At 27.6% G+C, this 13,959-nt stretch overlaps 1 protein-coding gene across 1 annotated transcript; it reads right to left on the bottom strand.

Moving 5' to 3' along the window:
• Nucleotides 1–2,619: 2,619 nt before the first annotated feature.
• LOC105802471 (uncharacterized protein At5g19025) lies at nt 2,620–3,956 on the bottom strand. Its single transcript, XM_012634128.2, has one exon. The coding sequence runs from the start codon at nt 3,533–3,535 to the stop codon at nt 2,816–2,818; it is 720 nt and encodes a 239-aa protein (XP_012489582.1). The 5' UTR covers nt 3,536–3,956; the 3' UTR covers nt 2,620–2,815.
• Nucleotides 3,957–13,959: the final 10,003 nt, after the last annotated feature.

Below are 13,959 nucleotides of genomic sequence, written 5' to 3'. Positions count from 1 at the left end.
ATGATAAAACAATAAGTATATTATTTTAATAATATATAACATGGAAAGATAATTAAACTATAATCATATTTTTTGGCCATAAGTTTTCATAAATAAACATATTAAAACATTTTTATAACATGTAGATTATTTTTTATAATAAAATATGTAACCATAACTTTTGGAAATTTTAGAGTTTAAATAATATTATTTTTGTTATAACTTTAAAAATATACAAATTATTTTTATAATATAATTTTTAGGATTAATAATATAAGAATTCTTTTTCACCATAATCATACTAAACACTCATATGTGTTCATGGTTATAATATAATTTGTATACTTTGTATAAAAATAATTTTTTAAAAATTGAATTTCAGATACAACTACCTGCATAACTATTCAAATTCACAGCCTCTCCCTAAGAATCGAAAAGTGTAATTGGGTTCTTCAATTACACCCAATTTGGTGAGACCCATCAATTACAATAGACAATAGTTATGTGGCTTTCCAAACATTACCTTAATAAAACTAGCTTCTAAAATCACTTAAAAAATCTACCAATTATTATAGAGACAATGAGCTCATGCTCAAGCTCTAGTAAAAGTGATTTATAAAATTTCTATTTTTTTTAATTTTTGTATTTTTATATTTTTTCTTTTATTTTAAAATAAATTTAATAATTTTTAAAATATTTTTTCATGTTTAAATATTTTTAAGATATTTTCCGGATGAAGATGTCATTGTGTAGGATGCGTTGCATCATATATGATTAGCCAAAGATTCCAATCAGTATTTTAACGTCTAAAGAATGTATGATAATGTTAGAGACTAAATTGAAACTTATGATAAATTTAGGGACTGAAATAGATTAAAAGGAGAAACAAATAATATACTTTAGAGATTAAAGTAAGCATTTAATTGTTTTTTGATAACTTTTATTTTTTTAAATATGTTTACATAGTTTTTTAACCGCAACAGCAGTCAGCAACATATTATTTCAACAATTAAATTGATTTCTGTTTTGGATTCTTAATCTTGCATTATAACTCTATTGGTAGATAAATATTAAAAGTATACACTAACTTTAATTAAATGTATAATTATTTGATTAAATTTTCACGAATTATTGATAACCACTTTACGTCCATATATTGCATACACAAAATAATTATATTAATTTAAAATAAAAATAAAAATATGTATTTGTTTCTTTAATTGTGTATAGTTTAATCAAAATCAAAGTTTTATATATATATGAATCGTAATTCAAATTTCATATATATAATTGCATCAAATCAAAGTAAATATTAAACTAAAATTCATTTATAAACTTGATATTTATTATTTCAATAGTTCTAGAAAAAATGATAAATTTAATGTTACCTACATATATAAAAATATTCATGTTTGAAACCCCTCCCAAATGGGAAATATGTATTTAGCTCTTTTGAAATTATAAAATTTTAATTAATACAAGGATCAAATGCATTCTAATCCCTATAGGAATATAATTTATCTAAAAAAAATTATTCCTCCAAATATAATAAAAACTTTGAAAAAACAAACCCATATCAATCAGACAAACCCTGGTCCAACTAACAGTACGTCCCAGTAATCTATATAATAAGCCTTAATTTTTATATTAATCCACAGCATCGTTCGCTAAATAGAATCCTAAAGGTTCTTAAAATCATTATATTTACTTAGCAGTAGCACTGATGACTTATCAATGTCTCTCTTCCAGATATAGCCATTGACATGGTTAAACCAAGACATAAATCACATTCCATTTGTAATCTAATGCTCAAACAAATCAAATTACTTTCGAATATATATCCACACGCTCTTCATCTCACCCTTCAAACACCGTGACAGACATACAGGTAAAACTTACTGGAAAGCAGGGAAAGATGTGAGAATAGGAGAAGAAAGGCAGATAATACTCGATGTCATATCACAAGAGATGACTAACCTTCTCTAAGTCTCTGGTCCGGAACCTTATTACCTTCTAATTCTCTCAATCTCTACAACAGCTTATTGTTATTTGTTATATACTACCATGGAGCTCAAAATGCGGGCAAAGTTACAGTTTCTATGCCATGGATGTATCTTATCAAAGGAGTCTGGAATATGCGCCAAAATCTCATTAAAACATAGCATGAAGTTTTAGCAAGGATAACCAAATGAGAACAAGCTAACCATAACTACCGGAAAGAGTTCAGATATATCAAACAGTAACTGGAAACACAGCAATCATTCAAGGATCGATCATATATAGGAACAGATGAACACCCTTGTTTCTATTGTCCGCAACAACAACATATAAAGCATTGTTATGAGTTCAAAAGACCCTGTAAGGCATGCAACGCCAATCAATCACTTTCAGATAAGTTTAGTTGAATAGTTACTTTTCACTCTAATGATGGGCATCTCGAAAGAAAATATTTAACATCTCATATCTTAACACCACCACTAATCAAACAGTTCTACATGATGCATAATACCTAAAAGGTTTTGAACTTTCAAAGATCACCATAATCAATAAGGGATTTGTAGAAACCATAAGTGCATAAAACAAATTCCCAAAACATACGTTTCAAGGCTAAAGTACCATCAAAAAGCGATTCAAAGGAAATGGAAAGAACAGCTTCTTATATTCTCCACTATAACCAACTGTATGTAATCCTTACAACGTTTTGCCATGAAAGCTTATTTAAAGACAGCATAGTTTCTGATTAGACTAACCAGAGAAGGGCATTCCTCAATGCATTATGACTACTTTCTGCATTGCTTTAATTCCTCTCTCTCTATGATATTCATATCCCAAGACCCTATTTCTTGATCTTTCTTTGCTTCTTTGGTCCTGGAACCTCCAACCTGCCTACAGAACATCCACACCTGGCTCGGAATACGAGCACCGCTCGTCCATTAACGGGTGCCATCTTCTTAAGTTCAGCTTCCAATTCCTTGTGATGATCGCGGGGCAATTCGAAAAGCCCTTTCTTAACACCATCTTTAACCAAAGTGCAGGAATTCTTGACACATTCCTCAGTTTCCAACTGAATATCGAATTCGGCCGCCTTCCTAAGCCCTTTACAGTTAGGGTTCCTGCATTTCTTGGTTGTACATAGAAGCAAAATCCAAGCAGCTATTGCAGCACAAGAAAAACCAAGTCCTATGGACCCATATATCATAGGAGCTCTCATAATTTCCTCACCAATAACGTAAAAGGCAGTTCCAATGAATCCAATCAATTTCAATGATAGACACTTTATAGTTGGATACAACAAGAATCCACAAGCAGCGATCACAGCAATCAAGATGACAACATCAATGGCAGCGGATCTTGATCTTTCACAAGATGGAATCTTTAAACAACTTGGTGAATTGAATACCTTTTGTTTCTTGTAAAGATTGTTTCTTGACGACGACGACGACGATTTGTTGTTCATCACAAGATCATTTGAATTCACAGAACTTGCCATGATCGGAGCTGAAGAAGCCTGGTCAACCGAGTTGCAGACTGAGATAGAGTTACGGAAATAGACCATTTCAAATCAAACCCGGAATTTTTAAATCCAAAAATAAGGAGAACCCAAATTGAAACTCCTATAAATTTCCCTCCAACCCAAACGCCAAATCCAGATCAAACCCACCTCATAAAAGCTTAAAAAGGAAACAACTTTATTACTTCCACCTCAATATCACGTAATTCAGTTTGTATCCAAATGAAAAAATTCCTAGGAAAAAAGAAAAACACAAGAAGGGGAAAGTTTGAATCACAAAGGAAAATGAGATTTGAGATTGAATTAAAAGGACGAAAAAGAAGAAATGGAATGGATTTAATTAAAGAAAGGCCGGCTATGGAGAGGGATAGAAGGGGGACAAATGAAGAGTCATTTTAGTTTTTATCCTTCTGGCATTATTATTTGTTTTATCACAAAATTTTGTTGGGGAAAAGCTTGATTTGTTTCCGATGTTGTAAAAGGGAGACTCAGACACGTTTGAAGAAAGAAAGCAAATCATTTTGGTGGGTGGGCTTTTGACTATAGGAATGGGCTCAACTTTGCTTTTCCAATCATGTCTTCATCATTTGTCTCTTTTTTCTCTTCATTTCTTTCGGATTAAAATGCAGGTTTTTTACTACAGGTGATTACGTAATTCAGATTAGGCTCTTTCCACCGCCAACTTAATTTTAGAAAATACTATAAACCAATTTTAAATAAACATCATCATTTGTTTTTTAAGTTTAGGAGTATAAATACAATACATATTCACATCAACACTTGATGTGAGCCACTTAACTCATGGTTGAGTCCAATATGGGCCAAGCATGACCGAGTTTGCAAAGTTGAAAACATTAGATGGAATTAACTTTAATGTGATAGTAGTACTCTTAAATTTGAATTAATATAATTATAAATGTGAACATTCTCCATTATTCAGTGTAAATTAGATGAAGATGCATGGAACTAAAATTATTAAACCAAAATTAATGAATTCAGTTGGTTGGTTTTAGGAAGTGGCTACACCATAAACCCTAAACACAACTCTAACCTCAAATCATTTCTTTTATCAATTTAAACTTAATTCTATATAAAAATTCTAGAAAATTAAAATATTAAATATGTTATTGACGAACTAATATATTTAGGAAATAAACAAAATTATAATCCAATAACATTTTGAAAATAAAATTAGTAATATCTTCAAGTCGAGTTATCGCCATTGAAGAACACCCAAAACCGACATTTTAAATGCTTGTGAAATCAACTTTGATACCATTCTTATATTAAAAAATACCACAAAATTTATTTTTTCGTACTCAAGTCATTTAAATTAATTTTCAAAACCCAAATAAAAAGAAATTTTATTTTGATTCTTTTATTTTCTTATAATCACAATGCTATGTCAAACAACAAAAGAGGTAAAAAAACAAAGAATCAATAATTTTACTTAATGTTTTTACTTTTTTTTATTTTTTTAAAGAACGAGTATTAGATGTTTCTATACAAATAATATTGAGAGAAATTTTGGAGGATTTAAAATAATTTTTCTTAATTTTCTCTCACGTTATCTATATTTTAAATTATTATATCCTTTTATTTAGTTTTTAATTTTTAAATTTTTCTAATTTTTAAAAGAATTTCATTTTATATATAACAATGGTCAAAATTATAGAAAGTATACAAATTAAGGGCTAAAATTGTTATTATACCAATTAAAAAGTGTCATTTAATGGTTGGGTGACAAAAATAATTTTAAGAATATTAGTGGTAATATTGTAATTTTTAGTTAAATGACAAAACAAAAACTTACTTATAGTTCAAGTGATTAAAATGTAGTTTACTTTTTTTCTAATTAAACCTAATATCCACTATAATCGCATTAAATTGGGGATGATTCCGATTCTTATCTATAAATTCAAAAACTAAATATTTTTAATAGTAAAATCGATAAAAACAAATTGTTTTAATTAAATAGGTTAAAATGTGATGTTAATTTTGGATTTTTGATAAAAATTGAGATTTAATCTTTATACTTAAAAAAATCAAGTTTTTTTATTTAATTTTAAAATCTCAATCAAACCAATAACTTTGTTAGCATTTTTCATCAAATTTTGTCAATTTAACAAGTTGATTAGACTGTCTTCGTATAGCGTGACTTATTATTGACAAAACTTTAGAAATAAAACCAACTTTCGAATTAGACAAGCTCGGATTTCCATCGTCGATTGTTAGATCAACCCAATTTTCTAATATATGCTTATTCTCTCCGGTACCTCGCTCCTCATCGTTCAATTTTGTGGACCAATACTTGGAGGGCCACAAACCTACCATAGGCCAGACCTAAGTTTTTAGGTTCTTGTTCTTTGATTTCTTCTTCTCTCTTTTCTTTTCTCTATGATTTTTTTTGTTTGACTATTTCTTGCTTCATTGTATGTTGTGTTTAGTGTTGGATTTAATTAATAAAGGGTCATTGGTTGGCGAGGAGAGTTATTGAGACTTTGTGATGGTTGAATGATGATATTGTGAAATAAAATAATGTTTGGAAGGAAGAAAAATGAAGGGAAACAAGAAAAAAGAGAAAAAAAGAAAAACTGATGGGCTTGGGAGAGAAGAGGGAAGCAAGAAAAGTTAGGTTTAATGATGTATTTGTGTGGGAAAATTGAAGGAGATTGATTCGAATTTTGTTGGTTCTTGATTTTGGGGTTTGGATATTGAAAGCAGGAAAAAAAGAAAAAAAGAAAAAGAAAATAATCTAATGGAACTTTAGGAAATAATTATTTTAATCAATGCAAAAAAAGAAAAAAAAGAAAGGGTGTTGTATGACAATCCACGTGGGCGTTATGTGGCAAATTAATATGCGACATCATACTCTCGTTGTAACAGCCCAATTTTTAGTGGTGTCAGAAACAGTGATTCAAGACCACTAAATCCGATAAGTGAGCTCGTAAATTTTATTATATATTGTTTATGAGTCGATTGTGAATTTAGGAAGGCTTATAAATCAGTGAATTATGCTTTAGAAATATTTGTTAGATTAATTAGTTTTGAAAACAATGTATCGAGACCTCGATTTTATAAACCGAGCTGTAAATATTTTTATAAATATTTACGGAGTGTCATTAAGGTAGTATTAAAGTTTCGTTAGAAAATTTTATCGTTTCGATAGTTAATTAATTAAAAAAGACTAAATTGAAAAATGTGCAAAACTTGCTAAACTGATTAAATAGCATAAATGGTAAATGATGGAGGACTAAAAGGGAAATTAGACACCCAAGTAATGGCTGAGGCGTCATAAGCAGAAAAAAATCTTGGAATTAGGTGATTTAAGGGTAAAATTGTAAATTTGGTAAAATTAAGCTTAAATAAAAAGAAATCTAAAGATTGCTAGGCAATTCTTCTTCAATTCTCAGCCAAAAACAGCCATTAGAGAGCTGCTTAATCTGGATTTTATATTTTTACTTCATGTAAGTTTAATTCTTGCTTTTCTCTTGAAATTTTTATGTTTTTGAGAATTTTACAATTAGGTCCAACTATCTAATTCATTAGTTTTTAATTCTGTGGGTAATTTTGAAAGTTTCCATTGATGAGTGCTAGATGTTTATGATGAATTAACATGGATTTGAAGTCTTAATTTTGTTATATGGAGATTTTATCAAGTAATTTCAATAGAAATTGATTTTAGGACTAAATTGTGAAAAATTAAATCTTAGGGTTTGGTATTAAAATTTGTTTATTAATGGCTGTGTAATAGATTATAATATTTAGATAAAGTGTTAATTGAGAAAATTTATCTCATTTTATGAGTTAATTGGTGAGGGACTAAATTGCAAAAATTGTAAAAGTTGGGGTAATTGTGTAATTTCAAGTTTTGAGGGGTATAAATTGTGAAGTGGATTAAATTGAAATATATGCTAATGAATGAAAAATTGTACATTCTAGATCAAAAGCTCGTAGATCAACGAGAAAAAGGGAAATTAGCCTAGTCTCTGAACTATTATCAATTTTACAATCCAACCCAGGTAAGTTCATATGGTTAAACTTTCATGATTATTTTTCAATTTAGGAATTGTATAGTATATTTATTCATATTTTGTTGTTTAAATTAAGATTATTGTAAAAGTATGAAAATTGAATTGAATGTTTAAAACGACTAGAACGCAGGATTGAGTACGATCGTTCTGTGGCAAAGAATGAATTGACGGATAAGACCATGGTTGGACCATGGCAATGTTTAAATGTAAGACCATAGCTGGGCTATGACATTTTAATGAAAAAAAAAACCATAACTGGGTTATGACACCTTGAACGTAAGACCATAGTTAGACCATGGTAGTATAGATACATGTGTAAGACCATAGCTGGGTTATGACATTCTGATGATAAGACCATAACTGAGTTATGGCACTAGAAATGTAAGACCATGGCAGTGTCATGACAATGCATATGTAAGACCATAGTTGGACTATGGCACAAAAAGAACGATGTACTCATATCTGTAAGCCGTTCTTCGATTCAGTAAGAAATGATAACAGACTTATGTGATTGAATTGAAAGATTTGTAAATTATTATTGATATTGATCTAGAGGAAGTGTGTTTATTGATTATGTTGTATTTGACAGGGAATAATGTATGATTTATTTACAATTTAATTTATTCTATTATATTAAGTTCAGTAAGATCAATGTTTAACCTATTGAATTTACTAAGCTTCATTAAACTTACTCGTGTTGTTTAATGTTCTTGTAGATTAACGTGTAGTCGGAAGATCGGACCAACACATCAAGCTACACTATCCAATTTATTCTAGTAGTTTTTGCAATGTAAATTTTGGTTTATATGGCATGTATAGAGTTGGTTTGGCAATGAAATAGTTTGAATTGTGGTTGTGAATATTAAATGTTTGTATGCATGTAATTAGTAGTAGAATTTGATAAATCAATGAAATGAGTTAAATAGGTAGGTATAAGTAAATGAAATATTTGTGATGTTATGTCATGTTGAGAACATGTTTTAGCTTGTATTGATTGCTTGGTTAGGATATATTGGTGTATGTGAAAGTTGAGTACAGGTTAATGTCAAAATGGGTGAGAAAAATGGCCTTAAAATGGCCTATTTTTGTTCACACGGGTAGAGACACGGGCATGTGTCCCCTGCTTCTAATAAAATTTTTGAAAATTTGAGAGAAATTCCCTGAGTACCCAGTTTAGTCCCGATTCTCTTCTAAGGTGAATATTGGGCCTCTAAGGTCCATCTAAGGGACAACATGAGTGTTATATAATTGATTCCTAATATGTGCAACAAAAATTGGGAAATGTCCATATTTAATTCGTAAAGTTCGGTAATGCTCCGTAACCCTGTTTCGGTAACGGATAAGGGTTAGGGGTGTTACACTCGTTATTCTAGTAGCGACATATAACTGTTAAGTGATTGTTTCGTAATAATCCAATAATGTTGCAAATTTAAAAATTTTAAATGTTCAGTGGTTGAGATGTAATTTTAATCTAAATCAATGGACAATTGGTGTAGCTTACCCACTAAATTTTTAACCGATAAAACTAATCCTTATATTAAGTAGATTATTTGTTCTTATAACTTGAGAAATAAAAGCATGAATTTAGAAAAGCATTTAAATAGGTGAAAATATATTTTATTTTCCATCATATTACTAAATCACATTTAAAATTAAATATAATATTTAATTTATAATTATTAGTTAAAAACTTGACGTAAAATAGAAGTTTTGTAATGATACATTTAAAATTAATATAATTTAATAAAATTGTGATGATTACACATTTAAAAATAAAATAATATAATATAATTTACAATTATTGTTTAAAAGTTTGATATAAACAAAATTTTACTAATTTTAAAATAGAATTATTACTCAATGTAACTCTAAGAAAAAGTTGTGATAATTATAATTATAATTATTAATTATTAATTAAAAATAATTGTGATAATTTTAACATTATTATAAGAATGACTTCTTTATTTAAAAAAAGTTACACTAATTCTATTTACGTAAAATCAATTATTAATTGAATAAAACTTTAAGCATCTTAATTATAACTTAATTAGTATAGAGTTGTATACAAATTAAAATTTAACTTTATTTTTTATATAGTATTCGTAATTAAGTATATCCAATCAAGTAACATTTTAAAAAATTACCGGTAAAAAATAGAGATTGCAAGCAACAAGAAATTAGAATTATATAAAAGAAGAATGGAGCATTAAAGTTATGATTCTTCAAGAGACAATATCTAAAAATATTCGAACAATAATGACACTAGAGACAGATAGAATATTATTTTAATTGATGTTAGGTAATATAATACTCGATATCATCTTTTAAAAAATTATAAGTTGTTTATACTATGCGTGGTAAGCAATCCTAAAATTATTTTTATTTATCCATTATTTGCTTGTAGCAAGTGCAAACCATTACGTGGATTTGTTTTGAGAAAAATTTAAAGTTAAACGATTGTTTTGTAATCATTATTAATTTAGTGTAAATATCATCGTATTTATTTTATTATATAATTTCAAATCAGATATTATTTTAATAATTTAATTTAATATTTTTTCTATTTTAAAACGTTATTTTATTCTCAATTTTTCAAATTTGGTATAAATTAAACTAATCCTCATTTAATTATCATAAATATATATTTTAAAATTAAAATATATATTATATAATTAAAATACATAAAATCACGTGTGTTAAACAATAATATGATTTAAACAAAAGCCAAATGACTTTAGTTTGTGTATTTAAACAAAAAATATATTTCATATTTTAAAATTTCAATTAAATATGTTTGATTAAATTTTATTATAAATATTGCATTATGCTTAAAGTTCTAAATTTAATCCATATTTTTCAAATTGATCATTCTTAGACCCTATTTTTCTAAAAAGAAATCAATTTTATTTTAATTTTCTCTCATATATTTTCCATTTTTGTCAACCCTTGAATATTTTGGGTTATGATTGAAATTCTAATCTTAAAAGAACCCGACTATGAAAATTAAAACTACAACTTGTACATAATATTTAACTCTTTTGAAAATTTAATTTACAAAATTTCAACCGAGTAAGTGCTGGGCCAAAAGGTGGTAATTGCTAGACTTGATCCAATGGCATATTTTTGTGACTTTTGTTATTCATAGAGATGTCTTTTCAACTCAGGGTGTGTTTTTGGATTATCTATAATTCCTTCAGGGGATTGAAATTAAATTGTCATTTCTATGATAATAAAAATATAATTTCATCATTTTAATAGCCTATACCTTTATAATTTTTAAAGGATTAAATCAAATTTTTTATATTTTAAGGGGTCAGAGTATAATTTTATATTTATTAATTTAAAAATTAAAAAAAACTTCATTTTGAGGGAGCCAACCCCTACAAACCCCCTTAGTTTCGTCCCTGTATAATACGTACCCATTAAGATTGCATTTTATTTATTAATTCAATGAATTATTAAAACATTCATGGTATGAGTATTACTGCCAAAATCCATAGAAATAAATAATTCTCTAAACAGCGATTTATAATTCCTCAAAACCATCAACTATGTTTTTGTTTGCTTATCTATATTAGTTTCACTTCTATTCTTTCAAGTTATCAACGGTGGATCTTACAGCACTTTGATGATCAATTGAAGTTTTCTTTTTTATTCCAACACCCTTAAATTATTATTTAAATTCTACATTGGGCCATAAACTTCAAAACATTTTAATTAAGTTTCAATATATAAATATTGTATGAATCTTCTCCTTTCGTTAGCCCAGACGTATTAAATATAGCATAGAACATATTTAGAACACGTAGATCAAATTGTAAATGCATATATATGCTATCACGTAGATAATTAAGATCCATCATATTAAAAATAGACAAAGGCACACGAATTTATAATTTGATTAAGGTATTTTAACAAATATTTAGGCTTAAACTAATAATTAAATTAACAAAAGACTTAATTAACAATGTAGTAATGCGAGTTAAAATAATTAAAAAATAAAGGGATAGTTGGAGGAATAATAAAGCCGAAATTGAAATGCTTTATAAATGTGAATATTTTTTATGATATAAGAGGTTGGGGAAAAGTGGACAACTTGTTGAAAATTTGGTGGAGACAAGGAAACATATAGAAAAGTCATTTCTGGTGACATTGCAAGCTCTTTATTTAATTTATTTCTTAATAATCCTAATTTGGTTCACCAAATCAAAATCTCACACGAGTAAAGGCCGTATAAAATATATGCTCTAACCTTTTTGGTAGATTACACGTGTCAACACCAAAGCAAACCTCCACTCTACAAGGAAAATTCTCAGCCACGAGAAGAAAAAGATTCTTTATTTGCTCTTTTTTGATTTCTTTTTTACGGAAAATTGCTTCACACGTGTCAAACCAACACGTGTAAGCAAATTAAAGGGAGAAAAAGATTTTTATTATTATTTATTAATTAAAAACTTTATATTTTCTGAATCGTTGGCATGGCCTTTTTTTCACTTTACTTTTTTTTTTAGAGTTGGGGTCCACATGAGAATATGATGCTGATGTGGCAAAAATTTGTGAGCCTCACAATTCGTTGGTGGGACCCATCACATGCGGAGCTTAAAAAATCGGACGGTGACATGGATTTTAAAAAAAAATATTTCTATGGGTTTAATACTTCCCGTGGAATTTAAAGTCGGACGAAATTATTAAAAACTCGTCAAAAAATCGGATAATGCTTGAAAAGCGCTTTTTCTTTTTCCTAATTATTTTTTCATTGCTTTTCACGCAGTTGTATTTTTTTTTTTAACCACGGTGGTTGACTTGTGAATATTTTCTATTTATTTTTAAATTCTTAAAGAAAAAAGAAAAAAAAGAGTGGAGCATATGAAGAAAAGTAGGATTTTCTTTTCATTGCTCTTTTAATATTTTGATATGATGCTTGATTCTTGTAGAACCTCATCCACATTTAACACACCCAAGACAAATATTAAGTTTGGGATTTTTTATTATAGAAAATACATATTAATAAGGGAATAAATTAAATATTTAAGTTGGTAGTTTAAGAACTTGGTTTATCTCACATGTATGAGTAAAGAGATATAAGAAGCAATAACCTTATGAACCATAGAAAAAAGATATGAAAAGACTAGGAAGTGGAGTAATGGGCCAACTTATAATATCAACCACAAAATAACCCAAAGAAAAAAAAAGAAGTATAGTTGGCAATACCAAAAAGTTTGGCATGGAATTGAATGGAAATTAGCTTGAGGTAAAAAGGAGAGAAAAAAAAAGTACAAAGAATATTTAAGATAAAGAAGAAGAAAAAACTTATTAGTATTAAATTGTAAGACATTTGAATATTATACTCCAATAATATTAATATTAATGTTGTTTTTTAGTATATTAACATAAAATTTTATTATTTCACATTAGAGCCAATGATAAAAATGAAGTCGAGTTTCCAACCAATCAACAATTTGCATTAACATTTGAAAGGCGTGATTTGATATTTATTAGAAAAAAAAAGGAAAAATAAATGCTGACTAGGATAATGCAACATAAAACAAGTGAAAGGAAAAAGGAAGTTATATAAAAGAAAAAGAAAAGAAAGAGAAAGATCTTTTAAGGCCACAAAGGAACTTGTGGATGAAAATTTACCTGCATGCTGACGTGGCATATCAACTTGTTTAAACAAATCAAAAACGTAGACTCCACGAGACCATCATCGATTATACCCCCTTTTTTCCCCTTACAACCAAATATTAAAATTACAAGATAGGGTAATGACCAATTTAATTTATGCTTTCATTTAAAAACACACTCTTGGTTTGATTAGAAAAACTAAAAACAACACAAGGGAAAATTCTTATTTCGAATACTTTTGATCTATTTATTTTATTTAAATCTACTTCTTTATTTTTAATTAAATTCTATGATGCCAAGTTTGAATTTTTGTGAATTAGGTTTTGTTAAAGTTTATACATTGAAACTGTCAAAATGAACAAAAATTTCCTTTTTTCTTAACAGGAAAACAGTACATTTCATATTTTAAAATTATGAATTATTATTATTATAATTTAAAAATTATTTCAACAACAAATGTTTACTCATTAATATATAAATTGTAATAAAAGTAATAATTATTATAATTTGATGAAAATGAAGACTAAAATTATTTAAGGAGCTGAACTTATTAAAAGAAATTCTATAATAAGGACAATTTAGTAAAACGTATTTCTCCATAATTTTATTTCCATTAATCAAACATAAAATAATACATTCCAATCAAATAATATACCCAACATTCGACTCTTAATTTTACAGTTTGATAATAATTTTATATTTATTAAATCAAACTCCCTCTCTTAATGCAAATATTAGCAAGTTTTACATAAGATAATTCATGTATTTATCTTAGTATATTTTTGTTTATGGTTGTATCTAAATTATAAA

The sequence above is a fragment of the Gossypium raimondii genome, chromosome 11, assembly GCF_025698545.1.
Source record: "Gossypium raimondii isolate GPD5lz chromosome 11, ASM2569854v1, whole genome shotgun sequence".
NCBI classification, from domain to species: Eukaryota; Viridiplantae; Streptophyta; class Magnoliopsida; order Malvales; family Malvaceae; genus Gossypium; species Gossypium raimondii.
This window is presented reverse-complemented; position numbering and strand designations above follow the sequence as displayed.

Coding starts and splice junctions, on each gene's coding strand:
- LOC105802471 (XM_012634128.2), bottom strand. CDS start 3,535: ATGGTCTATTTCCGTAACTCTATCTCAGTCTGCAACTCGGTTGACCAG.